The 17,617-nt window shown below is 37.2% G+C and overlaps 1 protein-coding gene across 1 annotated transcript in view; it reads left to right on the top strand.

Moving 5' to 3' along the window:
• Window positions 1-16,576, top strand: part of LOC110454191 (origin recognition complex subunit 3-like) — a 32,331-nt gene extending 15,755 nt beyond the window's left edge. Inside the window, exons 9-20 of the mRNA XM_021503568.1 lie at window positions 451-564; window positions 1,887-2,020; window positions 3,535-3,598; window positions 4,465-4,581; window positions 6,197-6,276; window positions 6,578-6,711; window positions 7,558-7,634; window positions 9,159-9,250; window positions 11,036-11,183; window positions 12,001-12,111; window positions 13,066-13,139; window positions 15,144-16,576. Coding sequence (XP_021359243.1) covers window positions 451-564; window positions 1,887-2,020; window positions 3,535-3,598; window positions 4,465-4,581; window positions 6,197-6,276; window positions 6,578-6,711; window positions 7,558-7,634; window positions 9,159-9,250; window positions 11,036-11,183; window positions 12,001-12,111; window positions 13,066-13,139; window positions 15,144-15,249 — 1,251 coding nt within the window. The 3' untranslated portion in view covers window positions 15,250-16,576. The remainder of the gene's footprint in view (window positions 1-450; window positions 565-1,886; window positions 2,021-3,534; window positions 3,599-4,464; window positions 4,582-6,196; window positions 6,277-6,577; window positions 6,712-7,557; window positions 7,635-9,158; window positions 9,251-11,035; window positions 11,184-12,000; window positions 12,112-13,065; window positions 13,140-15,143) is intronic.
• The last annotated feature ends 1,041 nt before the right edge of the window (window positions 16,577-17,617 follow it).

The raw sequence follows: 17,617 nt of genomic DNA, 5'->3' as shown, positions 1-17,617 counted from the left end.
ACCTTTTATTTTGGATACACAATTTTCGAGAATGTGCCATAATTATAAGAAACAACCAGCGAGACCCATACTCGCTACCAAGCAAGGGCAAACAAACTAAAATGTTGGCACTTCCTTAGAAACGATGGTCGGAAGAGATGGGGAAGATCTCAAAACCAGAAAAAATGTTTTTATTATAATCTCAATTGAAAGCTTTTTAACTTGCGCTGTAAGCTTTAATTATATCTATTTCATGAATCTTTTATCCCACATTAAGACCCCCAATGCACTACCATCCGGACCAACAAGAGTGATGGATAAAAGTAGAGAGAATGTTTCAAAATTGTTGTAAAAAAAATAAAAAATGTTTTAAACGTAATTTTTCAGTCCATCTTGTTGTATTATGGAGGCCCTGTCATATGATGTATACCTTATTTTCGTTTGGTTTATGTTGTCCTTGCTTGTTTACAGATTTTGATGACGAAGCACTGCCCGTTCAAGCTAGGCTCCAGAGTGTTCAAACTTCTGCTGGACATATTCCTTTATCATGATTTTTCCGTTCTCAATTTTATAAAAGGATTACAGGTAATTATATGTTTGAGACAAGTATAAAACAATATATGTCTTAGTTTTTCCAATTGGAGAGCTTACCTCTGCTTACCATTTAAATTTCAAAGATTCATTTGTCATGAAATCATGCTAGACCATTGTTACCAGTGCTTTGTCCTCATAAACCATCATTAACCTTAGAGAAACTATGAATAGTGTTTTCCTGCAGTAAGAGCAATAAATGTATACTATAAGCTAGGACTGCACCGATCTATTGCGTTATTTTGAATATGGTATACGTATGATACACAATATTATTTGAGAGGTCACGATACACCTACGATATTTTCAGAAATTTGTTTCTGAATTTAGTCCACTCATATCGGTTCCAACATGGCAAGTGACAGCTCCAGCTCAGCATGCACATCGAAAGACTTGAATTGTGTGAAACTTTAAAATCATGCCCATTTTGGACCAACTCTATTTCCAGTTGTTATATTGCCATTAAAAGTTTGCAACATGTCTTTTCTCTTTGCTTCCACTGTTACTATATGTATGGTGATACGTAGTGTATCGTAACCACAGTATGGTGATACGTATCGTATCGTGACCACAGTATGGTGATACGTATCGTATCGTGACCACAGTATTGTGATATGTATCGTATCGTGACCACAGTATCGTGATATGTATCGTATTGTGACCACAGTATTGTGATATGTATCGTATCATGACCACATTATCGTGATAATATTGTATCATGACCACAGTATCGGGACCACAGTATCGTGATAAGTATGGTATCATGACCACAGTATTGTTATATGTATCGTATCGTTACCACAGTATAGTGATATGTATCGTATTTTGACCAGAGTATTGTGATATGTATCGTATTGTGACCAGAGTATCGTGATACGTATGGTATCATGACCACAGTATCGTGATACGTATGGTATCCTCATTTTAATGTATCGTTGCAGCCCTACTCTAAGCTTATGTGCTTCCTGGCCTTGGTTTATCAGGGCAATAGTCTGGCACTGTGTGTGAGTGGCCTCCATCACTTGTTGCTATCTCAGGTCATTTCCCATCGGGTATTTTGGAACCATCCCAGTCGCATCACATACTTGTCATTCTTGATATGGTCTAGCTGTAATGGCACTTTTAAATGTTTGAAATATAATTTCAAATATAGCTTATGAAATTTGTAATCAATAAATAGAAAGGGCATACTGATCAATTTAAATTCTAATCATTTGCCAAGCACTACGATTAACTGATCCAAAATTTGTGTCCATCGTACACATGTATCAATGACTTGCGACGATTATCAGTTTCTTATCAATTATCTGTCATAGTTCTCCATGATGGATCACTTCCTGTCAAACCCAATGAGCCAGCTGTGCTGCCCCCTGGAGGAGCTTCCCAACCAGACAAAGAGGATGAACAGTGATGAGCTGGAACTCATCCGTCAGCTTCCATCCTTTATGAGGTAAGCGGAATTGAAACCAGGGTGTCTCTGCAGGTTATAGGATTTTTTTTTCTCCAGCAGTATTCCCCCTGCTTGATCATCCCTCCTGCTAAGGGGACAAATAAGAAGGCAGCAATTCATCTCCTGCCTCATTGTAACGTTATGAACCTCTGTCTTTTTGTTTTCCTCTTCATTTCTGCAAGTTTTCATTTATTTCAGTATCTCTTAGCTTATATATAGCACACACATAACATTTGTTCATTTTGGGCTCACCTCAAAGCCAAGGAGACTCAATATTTGGAATAATTTGCAAAATTACATCAATTGAACATTTTCCCATTATTGCTTAAATATCCAGGTGAGCGATACAGACTCTCTGGGCCTATTGCCTACCTTGTGCCCCAGTAAATGATTATTAATCGATTGTGTTGATGGTACCTGTATTTTATGGGGGCCATTTTGGGGCAGAAATTTGGCCCCATTTCAAAATACAACTACCCGGTAGTGCAATGTTTTCCCCAAATCCTTTTAAAATTTTCCCAATAAAAAAAAAAAAGTCAGAGATTTGGAATTGTAAAGAATCGTAACCACGAAAATGTAAAATGAAATCATCTTTAATAAATTAAGATGTCACAGTCCTAAGTCCTTTAGACAATACTTTGTAGAAAAGATAATAAATTTTAGGAAGAATTAATTTGGTTAACTGTGACACAGTTTTCTCTTTCCCGAAGTACTGGGGGAAAAAACCTGGATGATTCTTAATGATTATAAACCTCCATGGTCTTATGCATTGTGACTTTGTCCCTGTCCAGTCCTAATAGAAAACAGCATGTTGGTCCAATGAGTTGGTTTAAATGTATGCAGATTATCAGTATCTGGATGGGGCAGCGATCAGGACTCGGTCAACTGTGAGGAATTTGTCTATATTTATGCAGTTATTTTTGTTTGTTTCCAATTCGGGAATTTTAAGAGGGCAAATCAGGATCAAATCAAACACTTTTTCAGTTGGGAATTGGTGCTTTAAATGGACCCAAAAGGAACCCTGATAAATCACTACTGGTAGGTAACGTTAACCCTTTCACCACTGAAGACCATAATGGACTCATCCAAATAAATGTTTGGTAGAGTCTACTAAAGTTACTTAGGGTTGAAAGGGTTAATGGGAACTTGCATATTGAAAAAGTGGCTGGGTTCAGACTCACTACCCACAGGACACATCTATTGTGTACCATACCAACATGTCGGATGCATCCAGTGTTCCTACAGAATTTTAGATTTGGGGGGTATATTTGATACATTTTCCAGATTCTGTGCCCTCAGATATTTAGTTGCATAAGGCAGTTCTTGAATACTGGGGGTAACGTACAACCAACTGTTTTGTGGGTAAAACCCCTCATTTTGGGGTTTCAGGGAACACCTGCATTAAGTTACTTTTTGTTAAACTTTTTATCGTTATCTCCAGTTCCATCAAAGCAGGGACAATTCTATGTGTTATAAGGCTCTATGTAGTACTATTTGTTTGGTTATGCTTTCAGATACGTGGAGAGTTGTTCGCTGGAGAGACAAGCAGAGTTGTTGACGGATGACGCAGAAACCAAGGTTAAAATTCTTTCAAGCAATAACTTTCACCGAAATAATTCTCGTAGCGCGCTTTCAAAAACTTGCCAGTTTCAATGATTTGGACAAATCTTACTGTATGTAATGGTATCCAGACACATCATAATGTATTTAACTCATTCACCCCTAAAATTTCATAATGAACTATTCCAACCTTTGATTTTGAAGAGTTCAAATGTGTCTTCAGTGGTGAATGAGTTAACTTTGAATTTTAACCCACCATCAATTAGATCTAGATGTTAACAAAAATTCTGTATACTAGCCTAGGCCTAGCAATACTAATAATCCACTGGCCCTAAATAATATTCTGCTAGCCCAATAATTCTATAATAAATGTATATCATATTCAGAAATGGACTTTCAGTGGATTTTATTTGGCGAAGTTATGTCCCCTTGAATATGAAAAAACATCATTATCTGACATTTCCCTGCAATAACTGCAACAAACGTTAACCGATTTTCCTCAAACTTGGTGACAGGGTTAAATGCCTTAAGGGCTCGGGCAAGTTTGATGACCATTAACTCTCGCAAATATTTACACTATGCTTTCTTCAATCAGGTAATACCTACATATTGTTCCATAAAAAGTCTAACTTTGGTATTAGGCTTTTTTTCAAGTTTCAAGCTATACATTATGTCTAGCCCAGAGCTTGTACATCTGTAACTTTTACCTTCTGAAACTAAATATCTGGTATCCCCAGGGGTCGGGCTAGTGGATTTATATGACTAAGAGCTAATCTCACCTGTAATGTCAGTCTTGGTTTTTGATTTCTGATCAGTGACATAATCCCTTATCACATATTTATATAATACTGATGTGATTTTCATTGTGTTCTGTTTCCTAACAGATAGAGGTACTGAAGCTGGTGACAGAAATACACACCTATCGCGAGGAATTCTACCCCATACTGAGGTGTCTCCACACTCTGGTGTCCAAGCTTCCTAAACAGCCTCTTGGTAAACAGGTAAGTCTGGTGTACAGGTAATCTCAGGTAAACAGGTAGGTCTGGTGTACAAGTAATCTCAGGTGAACAGGTAAGTCTGGTGTACAGGTAATCTCAGGTAAACAGGTAAGTCTGGTATTGGCACTGTAATTATAAGCAGGCATGTCTGGTTTACAGATAATCTGGTTTACAGGTAAGTCTGGTTTACAGGTAGGTACTGTATTCAGGTAGGTAGTTCGGTGTACGAACATTAAGGTGTGATGTACATGCAGTAAAGTCTGATATATATGTATACAGTGTATAGCAGCATTTGAGGAACCCTGGTATATATTCTTTATTATTGAAAATTAGGAATGGAAAAATATTAGTTGAAAGGAATTGGAGGCAACAGGAATCAATAAAATGTTTAAAAAAATAAAAGTCTCAAATTGACTTTATAGTATCTTAGCTATGTTTCTATGTATTATTTTTCTTCTGCCAAACGTTTCCTGGAAGTTTCTTCTGAAATGACTCTGTACTGGCTGGACACTAATGAAACTTGAGAGGAGTATTGATATTAAATGCATGTGTAGAAATTTTCATTAGGTTATTATCCAGACACATAATAATGTATTTAACTCATTCACCCCTGAAATTTCATAGTGAACTATTCCAACCCTTGAATTGGAGGAGTTCAAATGAGTCTTCAGGGATGAATGAGTTAACTTTGAATTTTAGTCCACCATCATCAGATGTCATCAAAAATTCTGGATACTAGTCAAGCCCTAGCAATAGTAATAATCCACTGGCCCTAGATGATATTCTGCTAGTCCAATAATTATATAATAAATTAGATAGTGCATTTTAAGAAATTTTAATAAGTCGAAAAATTTAGATATTGTGCAATTTTTGCTAAAATTTGGTATGCAGGTGTAGTATGACATTGCAAGCTCTTTCTGATCCATGGTGTGTGACATGGGGGCAGTTTTGGGGAACTTTAGTGCACGTGGCCAATTGCAAGTCAGTGGCGGATCCAGAGGGGTTTTTAGGGCTTCAGGAAACCCCCCCAACCCTGATCATATTCTTTAAAAATCATGTATTTTCACCATTTTCCTCAATTTTCCCCNGCTTTACACCACTGAAACCTCAAACCTGGCACATCCTTAACCCTTTCACCACTGTAGACCATAATGGAATCATCCAGATCAATGCATGGTAGAGTCTACTAAAGTTACATAGGGGTGAAAGAGTTAAATGACCATAGCTGTTAATAGGACGCATAAAACACACACAAAAAACCACCCAAACATTCTATTAACTCATTCACCCCTAAAGACACATTTGAACTCTTCCAATTCAAAGGTTGAAATATTTCATTATGACATGTCAGGGGGTAAATAGTTAACAGTTAATATGGTCATTTAAGGACATGCCAGGCTTTGGTGGTGGAGGAAAGATTGAGTTCTCGGAGAATAACCCCTGACCTGCTGCAAGTACCCGGCAACTGCCCTACGTAGGCCTCAAACCTGTGACCCAGTTGTCAAGGGTTATAGTGGTCCAGACGGTCAGATACCATAATCACTCAATCACGGTGGCCCCTTTTGGAGGACTTACATAACCGTTCCTTTTACTTACGAAGTGTTACTTTTTCTTTCAGCTTCGAGAAGTGTATGCTACAGTTCTGGGTTGGAATATGGAGGAGAATGAGGACTACCAGATCTCATTAGACTTACTGAAGTGAGTACTCCATACAAAACTTAAGTAGAATTAATGAAATTAATAAAAAAAACCTTGTAATAATAATTTATATCAGTGCTTATATTTATACTTTAAAAGGTACAAAAAAATGTGTAATTTATATGTTATTTCATACAAAAACAAACTGTTGTGTGTAAAAAAAAAAAAAAAAATGAAAAAAATATACATGAAAAGAATGACGTGAATACTTAAAAGTAAATTCTCAAAATTTTGATAAGAGAAAATTGGGTTTAACTTAAAAGTTATTTCATTTGAAAGAGAGAAAAAATTGAAATTTCAGATTCATGTCAAAAGATGAGCTGATAGGTCTGTTAAGAGGGTGTGGGAGTTGTCTTGGTAACGACCTTCCCTCCAGTCTCAAGGACATCCCTGTGTCTATAAACTCACTACTGGACAGATTTGACACACTCCACGGTAAGTTTTAAACGTACCTAACAAATATAAGGGCTTACAATTGCAAGGGCTCAACTAAAATCAATAAATCATACGATTTTTTTTTCATAATTCTGTATTTGTCCGATAAGCCCAGGGACCCAACATATGACCTCTGACACAAAGTTTATGTAGGGGGGTGGGCTTATTACAGGACAATGTTATAGATTTTGTTTGTATTTCTGCTGAACTGTTTTTGCTTGGTAGTCCACAGGACTAGTTGAATAGATTTCGTCAATGTAACTAGTCCAAGGTTTCCTGAAGGAAACATCGCGACCTACAGCACGAAACGTCAAAAGTAGGGGACTTAAAATAACAACTGCCACAAAAATATGGTGAAAGTTTTGGGAATATGTTGACAATTATCATGCAATTTATCTTATTTTTAGCAGTTTTCTAAATCTTAAAAAGGAATATTCTTGTTTTATAATAATTTGTTTCACAAGTCCAAAGGACCAGATAGGTAAGGTGATTCACTAGTCCTTGCTGAAATCTACTAGTCCAGGACTAGTGGACTAGTGTTAGTGTCAACCCCTGATTACAAGGTATGGGCTTATTGCCGGATAAACACGATAGTTAGTTTGGAGATCAGGCCGGAGATTCTTGATAATTGAAATTTGCTGAAAAACAAACAAAAAATCAAAAAAATCAAGGAAAACAAACATATATATCCCTTGATATAAAATGTATACAAGAATAATTTTGCGAGGTATTTGTATTCCTCATTGTTTCCCTCGTATCTAAAGTATGTGGAAGTATGCATCCTGCAAAATTACTTAACTTTATCATAACTTGAGTAAGTTGATAACGCTGCTCGTTTCGGTCTAGAACAAGTTGAAGAAGATGAAGAGGAAACAACAGACAGTCCTGTGATCCAGAAAACAGATCTTCACAGTTTGAAAAAGGTACCAAAATATTATTTTTTATAATATTTGCTAAAATCTGTTGAAAAGATCCTATCAACAGCTAACGTTATTTAAGGACATGCCTANGTGGCATACATATGAGATCTATATTATATAAACCGTGAGAAGACATTGTTGTCATGAACTGTTAACCACTTAAGTGAGTTTTTTAAGCCGATTTTGTTCCGCCTGGATTTCGGGCGGAAACTGCATCAAAGAATTAGTGCTTCGGAAATGAGAGGTCGCAGTCGGCAAAATCATATCCGATTGGAAAAAGGCCGACCAGCGCCCTCTCATGTTATGGGAGTAGCCTACATGTGTGTTGTGTATGCTTGCTTGCGTGTGTGTGCATGCACAGGAGGCAGGGTATGTTGGTGTATTTGCCTCCATGTGATAGCGCGGATCTAATGCCGTCTTTATAGTGCTATCTGACTGAAATACAATGCCAAAGGCACCCAACACAGCATTCCGCCCGGTCACATTATACTGACAACATAACCTGTTGTTGCCAATACCCTAAATGCTGAACGTTAAGCAGGCCATAACAAGTACCATTTTTGTCTCCCCGCCACGAAGTAGCGGAAGCAAGACTAAGGTGTTACTTTTCCTGCGGCGGCGGCAAAATTAAGTTTTTGCGTTTAAGTTAGTTTCACTGAAAGTATAAGTGTGAGACCAACCAAACTTGGACCATAGATGCATGTTATAGGTAGTACATCTCAACCCATGCATCAAATGCTGGAAGCGGCCTACCTTTCATGGTCCATTGACTTTGTCAGCATCTCCATCAACATTAAGTTCTTGCGTTGAAGTTAGTTTTAGTTGCTCTGAAACTATTAGTGCTAGACCAACCAAACTTGACATGTGCATTGATGGTCGAAGCGTGGCACAGGCGAGACATATCAATCTGAATGGCTTGTTAAGGACTTTGGTATGTCCTGGCCTGGGGACGGAACCAATTGCCTGTTTAACTCATTTTCCCTTGAAGACACATTTGAACTCTTCCGATTCAAAGGTTCGAATAGTTCATTATAAAATTTCAGGGGTGAATGAGTTAAAAGAATATGATTAACAGATCTATGATGATATGTTTGTGTCAATATGTGAAAAAGTATAAGTTTCAATTATTTCATAGCTAACCCATAATAAGATTTAAAATTGAAATTTAAAATGACTCAATTCAGCTGCGCTTTGTCATTTCGGTACATATATAACAACTATTGTACATGCGTTTCCAGCGTAGCCAAAATCGACATCGATTTTATAGACAACTCTTACACATTTTACACCTTTGTGTGCATACGCTTCACTGGTCATTTGTCTGATGAAGGTGACAGTGTACATATCGTACTAGTCATCGAAACGTCACATAGAAAATGTTATTGGTTGTGTAAAAAGAACTTCTCATAATCCATACTTACCAACCTGAAGAAAATGTTTAGAAATATTGAAATTTTGTCCCAATAAAAATGACTTGGTTCTAATTTTTACATCATTTTACCTTTTCCTCTTACTTGTTATTTCCAGAGGCTACAGGAGTTGGAGAAGAAGAAAAAGAAATTATCCCCTTACGAAAAGTTAAGAACTGAATGTGTGGATTATTTTGATTCTCTATTCAGGTAAATATAATCACTTTAATTACAAAAGTCACAGTAATGAACATGAACAACTTTTTATCACATAATAATGATAACAATATGCAACATTTTGTATAGCACCCCATCAAGCTAGAATAATTAGCCACTCTACAGCGCTTTACAGTACTTATAAAATCAATACAATTAATGAATACAATTATGAGGAACTATTCGGAGCTGCCTTATCAGTCGCTAACTACTAGTCCTATGCCACCTGGCTAATATCTCCCTATGTGTGTATGCCTGCGTGTGCTGGAGGACCGTGCTTTAAACGGTATCATTTATAGTGCCACCTCACTTTAATGCTACAGCACAGATACCGCAACATCCACTCCAAACCATTTTATACTCCATCTGGGTTGTTGGAGTTGTGTGGGCAGGAGAAAAACACTTTCTCTGAATATTCAATGCATACGACGACTTCAGGGATCAAACCCAGGCCGTCTGCATAGAAGGCCAGAGTGTAAACCACTCGATCAATCCGCCCATACAAAGTATTTTCATGCGTCAATATATAAATATTCAGCTGTTTACTGTTGAATACTATTGTATTTCCATTGTATGGCAGAATACTGATATTTTTGGCAAGCGAGCAACACCAGTGAAGATGTATCGGTATATTCTGCCGTTTGTGTGAAGTATAGTGGTATTCAAGGGGGAAAATCGTCAATTTTCTAACTGTTACATATTTTAACTACCTTCAACAAGGGAAATGTTATTACGTCAAGAAAATAAGGGATGTAATGCAATAATCTTTGCTGCCATATACTAATGACGTCACACGTACGCTCAACAACAAAGCTGCATGACATTTTGAATGGGATGCCAAATACAATCTTACCATTTCTTGGTATTATCTGTTAAGATTTGCTCACAAATGTAAATAATTGTGTTGTTAGATAAATATGTTAGTGTTTTTAACCAAGACGTACCAAAATAATGATTTATTCTACCGTTTCATCTTCATCTGCATGCAAAAGAAAATAATCTGATAAATGTCCCTTTGAAACAGCTACCGTAAATAGGGAAAATAGAGGAAACATTTAAAGATCCTTCTCCTTTTGTACCGATAAAGGGATTTTTACCAAACTTGTTCTAGAGCATCTTTGGCCAAAGGGTTCTTTATTTGTATAAATGAAGTGTATGGCCCCCTTAAGATTGGGGGCAGATGGGCCGGGCCAAATAGGGGGAAAATGGGTAAATCTTCTTCTTTTCAACCAATGGAAGAATTTTGACCAAATTTGTTCTAGAACATCTTTGGACAAAGGGGCCTCAACGTTGTATAAAAGGAAGATGTGGCCCCTCTGGGAGCAGAGGGGTGGGGCCCCATAGGGGAAATAGAGGACTACAGAGATTTGTGACAGAACAGCTGTCGGGGCCAAGAAAGAGGTAATGGTATAATAAATTTCTGCCTTGCATCCCATTTCACGTGTGTGACATTACTATGGGACAACAATATGATGTGACATCATGAAATCGGGAAAATTCTGATGCTGTGATGTAAACATTATGATGCCTTTCTTTAGTTTGTAAGCTAATTCTAGTGTTTGGAAAGAGAGAAAAATTCTCTTTCTTTCCCATGGTGTAGAATAGGGAATGTGCATGCTGAGAAATTTCAAATTGGATCGAAACTCTTAGGTTTACCCAATTTGAAAACCGTTTGGTGGAATTTCCCTATCCTACACCCCTGGGCATGAAAGAGTCTTACAGCCCTTCAGTGCTTTTCCTGGTATATAAACGTTGTGTTGTATTTGTTGTTTCTTTCAGAAAGTATCTGGTGAGTCCCAAGGCTTTACCACTGCACGAACTACTGTACTACGACTCTGCTAGCACAGTGAGGAGTCACCTGACCGCCTCGCCGAGGGCCGCGGTACAGCTGGCTCTCGGAAGCTCCCATACTTACCTTCGCAACCAGGTAATATATAAATATGGATTTCGTTACATTATTTATATAGATCCTTTAGCCGTACTTAAATTAGGGGAAATCTCAAGTCAGTTGGGAATTTCAAATTCTATGTAAAAGTTGCTATAAGTGTGGCAAGATGGTATAGTTTGTCTGGAATTGTTGTTGGACAAAATTTTCGATATTAGTTTTAAAAGACTTTATTCTAAATTAAGTGTGAGTGTGATATTAATCTTTTAAACATGGCAATTATGTAGATCAGAGTATATATACCTTGAAACGTACTTGTGCCCCGTCAAATATTCACCCTTCACCAGTGAAATCTACATTCACCCTGTGTTGATAAATACTACATACATATTTTTTGTTTCGCTGTATTTGTATATACTGTACTATTATAAGCTGCTTCTAAACATTTTCTTCAGGTTGGTAAGTATGGATTGTGAAAAGATTAATGTAGCACAACCAGTAAGTGTTTATATGTGACGTTTTGGTGACTAGTACGGTATGTACTCTGTCATCTTCTTCAGACAAATGACCAGTGAAGTGGATGTACACAAAGGTGTAAAATGTGTACGAGTTGTCCACACAAATCAATGTCGATTCGGCCGTGTACAATTAGTTGTTATATGTACAGAAATGACTCGATTCAGCTACGCTTCGTTTAGTAGTATAAGCTGTCATGATAAATTCCTTTTTATTACGGAGAGGAGAAAAAGGAGAAAATTTAACGGTGGCAAAAATTCCTGGCATAAAATTAAATTATACAGTGAATATTAATTTCCATTATTGCGTATACGTAAAACAACTGTTTTTGTTTCGTCATCAGACTGAGAGTGATAACTCCGGAACCATCAGTCCCGACATTCCCGACGTATGCATCGTGTACAAACTACATATGGAATGTAGCCAGCTCATCAACCTTTACGACTGGCTCCAGGTAACGTAGACAAATCGTTGAAATTGGCCATATCTTAATCGCTGCCTCCTTGTCTTGGTATAAATTACTTCTAGCTACCTCACTGAAATACCATACTGAAGGCACCAAGCGCAGAACTCCATGAAGGGATTGTAGCCTGGTCACATTACAATGCAGGTGTTTAACTAATGATGGCGGCAACCTTCAACATAATATACTGATGAGAAATTTCAAATTATATTGTTGGCCATCTTGGTTCTTTTAAAAATTGGCCCCTTTATTTATCTTTAAGAGGTCAAAAACCTCAAAATTCAGCTTGATAACTTCAAAACAAGTATTAATTCGGCAAACCTGAGGTAATTGTATGTGCTCATCAGATTAGAACTGAAACTGGGAAAAAAATGCTTTTTTGTGCCACATGTTATAGCCACTAATTAATTGCCCTTAAATATTTTGATAAAAATATGATTACTTAATTCACTTAATGCTTAAACAAAGATAACTCAATACTTACGCCATGTAATAAAGTTGTAACACGTTGCAAATTCTCAAAATCTTTAACGAATTGGCAGCTTATCGCTAGCCTCCTGATTTGGAAATGTTCGTAGTTTTGCCTTTCACTCATGTCTTGTCAATGCTATGCACACGTATTTCTGCCGGTGAATGATGAGTTACATTGTCCAACAGAATGTCAGTAGATGTTATGTTTACATTCAAAGTTTATTGCATCCTTACATTCAATGGTATAACAAGTACAAAACTGATCACAAGTGTTTTTTAAGTCTGTCAAACAGCAGTCGGGAGTAACATTTCTGACCGGGAGAATCAATAAATATTGACTTTCATTTTGGGACAGTTTTTGGGTACGCAGATTTGCTAACCAGATATTACTCGTAACTGAACCGCAACCCATTCAAGCCCTAATATTTTCTATTTGCAATAAATGTTTCTATTTTTTTTGTATTTTCTGGACAGGCATTTATCACAGTGAAGACTTCAAATGATGAAGAAAACGACGATCAAGTCAAGAATCCAGATCAGGTTTTACAGTATCCTTTTTGTCTTATTGCTGTGATTTAAAGTGACGCCCTTGCATTTGGCAAGGCATTTGGGGATTTTCATAAATATACACTTTGCTACAGAATCTTTTATTACCTTTAAGAATGTTCTCTCCTCGAAATCAGATATATTTCCTCAAATGATAATGAAACTAAAAGAAATATTTATTAGCTTATGTTAAGAAATCATATATTATAATAATAGTAATAATGATTTGAGGTTTTTATATACCAATTAATCTCAACCTAAGCTAGGTCTTTTCAAAGCGGTTCAGAAATTAGTATCTGAGGTTATTGGGCCTTTACAACCAGCCAATATCTTTCTCAACTCCCTGGGAAGCATGCATTTCGGCGCTCACAGCTAGCATTCAACAATTCTAGCATGCACTGCCCAACCACGTACTCATTTACAGCTGAGTAGACTGGAACAAGCAGAATAAAGTATCTTGTTTAAGGATACAACACAGTGCCTTGAAAGGATTCGAACCCATGACCCTTTGGTCATGAGCCTGGCGTCCTACCACTAGACTACCGTGCCACATATTGACAGTGGCTGAATGGTAGAAATTCTCGCTTTAGAATGTTTTAGAGGAAATGTGAAATTTACAAATATATTGACTTTAAAGAAAGTTTGTTGAGTTAAGTTTAGAAGAGTCTTGCCGCCGTGACTACCGTTTAAAAGGGTAACATGCTTTAATATTGCATTAGTTGAGGGGAATGATACATGTACATGAAAACATACAGAACAATACGAAAATTGGCACTGAAAGTATTCCGATGGTTCATATGGAGTCGTCTAGATTTAAATTGGGGACTTTTAGCTAAGGCAAAACAATGATAGAATCATCCAGGTTATGTAAAACCTACAAAAAATCCTCGCAGCCTTGGCCCTGATCTGATATCGGTCTTGTGCTATGATTCATACACCATGGAAGGTTGAAAGCTATATAATAAACTTTATTTAATTTACAATAATTATGAAACAAGATTTTACAACTTATATTAATCACTCTTGTTGGCCTGGATGTTGGCGCGCAGTTGGTCTTAATGTGGGAGGAAACCGGAGTACCCCAAGAAAACCCATGTGGCCATACCTTTTCATGTCCGATCGGGGAATCAAACCCCGGCTACCATGGTGGATGGCAAGTGCGCTATCCATTGAACCACCCAGCCACTACCCGGAATGTTGAGCTAGGCCGTTTTCGTTTAAACGGTTGAACCGGTTGGACCACAGTTGTTCGTTTATTAAATTAAGTCGGACCTAGTTATCTGATGCTGCTTTCAGGCGAGCCTTGAGAAAGCCTTGCAAGGCCTGTATAAACATTTGCAGGTCCACAGGGATTTAAACCCGGAAATGTTACATTTAAAGACAGTCGACCCGGTTGTTCCGCATAAACGAACAGGCCTCTGGTTCCTTGATCACCGGTCATTGCTGGGTGATGGTTAGTTCTTTGAGGCTACCATGTAGATAGACGTCAAATACTCAAAATTTAAGTCGAAACTAACACTGCTTAGGAATAGTATTGTTTACTTAAGTAATGTATCAATCTTTTTTTTTTTTTTTTACATATTGATTTGAATGCCCCCTCCACATATAGGCAGCATTCGTTTATCGCGGTCCAAATGGTTGAACCGGTTGTACCAGATTTGTTCGTTTATGAAATGAGGTCGGCCCGTCAAACCTAGTAATCTGATGCTGCTTTCAGACGAGCCTTGAAAAAGCCTTGCAAGACATGAATAAACATTGCAGGTCGTTGTCCAGAGCTATATTCTGTGGCTCATGCCGGAGAGAGGGGAAGGGGAGGGTGTGTGTGTGTGTATATTACTGTTAGAATGCAGTATCATGATGCAGACGACATGTGAATCTTTACATTGTCCAGAGCTATTTTCTGTGGCTCATACTGGGGAAGGTGTGTGTGCGTGCGTGTGTATATTATTGGTGGTAGAATGCAGTATCATAATACAGATGACAATGTTTACCTTAACTGTGTCCAGAGCTCGATTCATCAGGGCTGTGTCGGAGCTCCAATTCCTTGGCTTTGTCAAACCCACCAAGCGGAAGACTGACCACGTAGCCAGACTTACATGGGGAGGTTGTTGATGACAAATGAAGGATTTACAACGTGGAGAAATATCGGAACAATAATTGTCTTCTATTTTTTTGCTGACAAACACAGATTGACTGAATACATCAAAAAGGCTGTGCTGTCACCCTTCAGTGTCATGGAATCTTGACTAAAAACCTAGGATCTAGAATCAATATAACTTCTAGAGTATTGAGGATGTTTATTGTATTGCTGTTTTGAAATAATGGTTTTCATTGACAAATCTGTAGCCAGATGGCAACAGTTAGTGCTTCAAAAATATTATTGAATATGTCTACATGTACAAACCATGGATCGTTTTGTAAAAACTTTTACTTCCGACCTTTTCTTGAATGTATTTTGTAAGGATGCCAAAAACTGTAACCATGCATTTGACAAAATTTTTTCTGAGAAAAATCATGTAGAACCTTTATGACAAAATAATACCGAAAAAGTAATTAAAAATAAATAAATCAACGACAGTGTACCAAATAAAATTGCAAAGGTCCAGACCCGGATTTGAACCCTGGACCTCCAATCATTATACTATCGCTCTAATCAGCTGAGCTAACTTGTCGACCGTAGTACCCTGGCCGAGTCTACGCAGGCTGAAATTTTCTTGATTTTGATCCAAAATTAGAAAATTTAATTTACACGGATCATAATTACAACAAGTAAGTGTATTTTGTTATACAAATCTTCAAGAAAACCTTAAGATGTGTGATAGAATCTATTTTCAAACATTTTTGTAATATTCTTCATGTATATAAATTATTACAACTCCATGGATACTCGCTGTTTTCTGACAATATTTAGGTTATTATGTTTATTGTGGCACTTTTTTCACGCTTGTCATATTAATCTACGGACGGTATTTTCGCGCTCTCATTATTGACCTGCAAAATTGCGAAAATATCATATCCGCAGAAATATATCCTGCTGTACAGTAGACAAAACAGATTTGAATGGAGGGTACTGTATTTACTTAAAGCTGCAGCGAGATTTTTGGAATACTTTGCCTACAATGGAAAACATATCCTCACGTTATCAGGAATCTACAATGTTTGAACTAAATCTAGTGACACAGAGGGAATTGGTGTAGATACAGTCACGTAAACTGATTAACAATTTTCGTCAGATTTTCTTGCGTTTTTTTCTGAAATTTTTCTCTTGAAAAGACATGTTGGATGCATACGTTACAATTTGTTTCACTTTATCTATGTGGTTTTGGTATTAAAAAATTACTCAAATATAACAGCCAAAACTAGATACCTATTCCGTCTTTGCGTATTGCAGAGTTATCTTCTCTTGTGAGCAGGTATTGATTGTTACGTCATTGGTTTGTGTGCGAAAATTACGTTTTCTCAAAAATTGATGACGTTACTCTCACAAACAAATGACGTAACAAACAATACCTGCTCACAAGAGCAGATAACTCTGCAATACGATAAGACGGAATAAAAAAGTACAAGTTACATTAATTTTGTTTTTCGTTCGTACTGCTGGCAGTATGAAACAATTCAATTTTGTGATGTTTGAAAAATAAATCAAATTCTTCAAATTAAATGTTTTGTGTTTTATACAGATGTTTATAAAAAGGTGTTTGTCCATCACTTTAACTCATTCACCCCTGTAATTTTATAATGAACTATTCCGTCCTTTGAATTGGAAGAGTTCAAATGTGTCTTCAGGTGTTAATGTGTTAACAAGTGGTTCATCCTTACAATCATTATATGCAAAATTTACTTTTACAGCAACATTTTTACAGACCGGACATTATAAGACTCTTTCATGTCTAGGGGTGTAGGATAGGGAAATTCCACCTGAGGGTTTTTCAAATTTGGTATAACCCTATGCATTGCCAAGGGTTTTGCCAAAGTTGAAAATCTAGAGGGTGGAATTTCCCTTTCCTTCACCCTTAAGCATGAAAGAATATTTTTAGCTCACCTGCCCGAAGGGCAAGTGAGCTTATGTCGTGGTGCTGCGTCCGTCGTCCGTCCGTCAACTTTTCCTTTAAACAACTTCTTCTGAAGAACGGACAGGCCTAGAGTCATGATATTTGGCTGAAAGCTTTGTTGGTAGGAGCCCTACAAAGTTTGAGAACGAAAATGACCTTGACCTACTTTAAAGGTAACAGGGGTCAAATATGTCAAAAAAATGACTTTGACCTACTTTTAAGGTCACAGGGGTCAAATGTGTCAAACACTTCAAACAACTTCTTCTGAAGAACTGAAAGGTATAGAATATTTATATTTGGCTGGTGGCTTCCTGGGATAGAGCCCAACAAAGTTTGCGAATGAAAATTAGTTTGACCTACTTTCAAGGTCACAGGGGTCAAATATGTCAAAAACTTCAAACGACTTCTTCTGAAGAACTAAAAGGTAT

This window comes from Mizuhopecten yessoensis, unplaced genomic scaffold, assembly GCF_002113885.1.
Source record: "Mizuhopecten yessoensis strain PY_sf001 unplaced genomic scaffold, ASM211388v2 scaffold7713, whole genome shotgun sequence".
In the NCBI taxonomy this organism is placed as follows: Eukaryota; Metazoa; Mollusca; class Bivalvia; order Pectinida; family Pectinidae; genus Mizuhopecten; species Mizuhopecten yessoensis.
The sequence above is the reverse complement of the archived record's forward strand: the minus strand, read 5'-3'. Positions and strand labels throughout refer to the sequence as shown.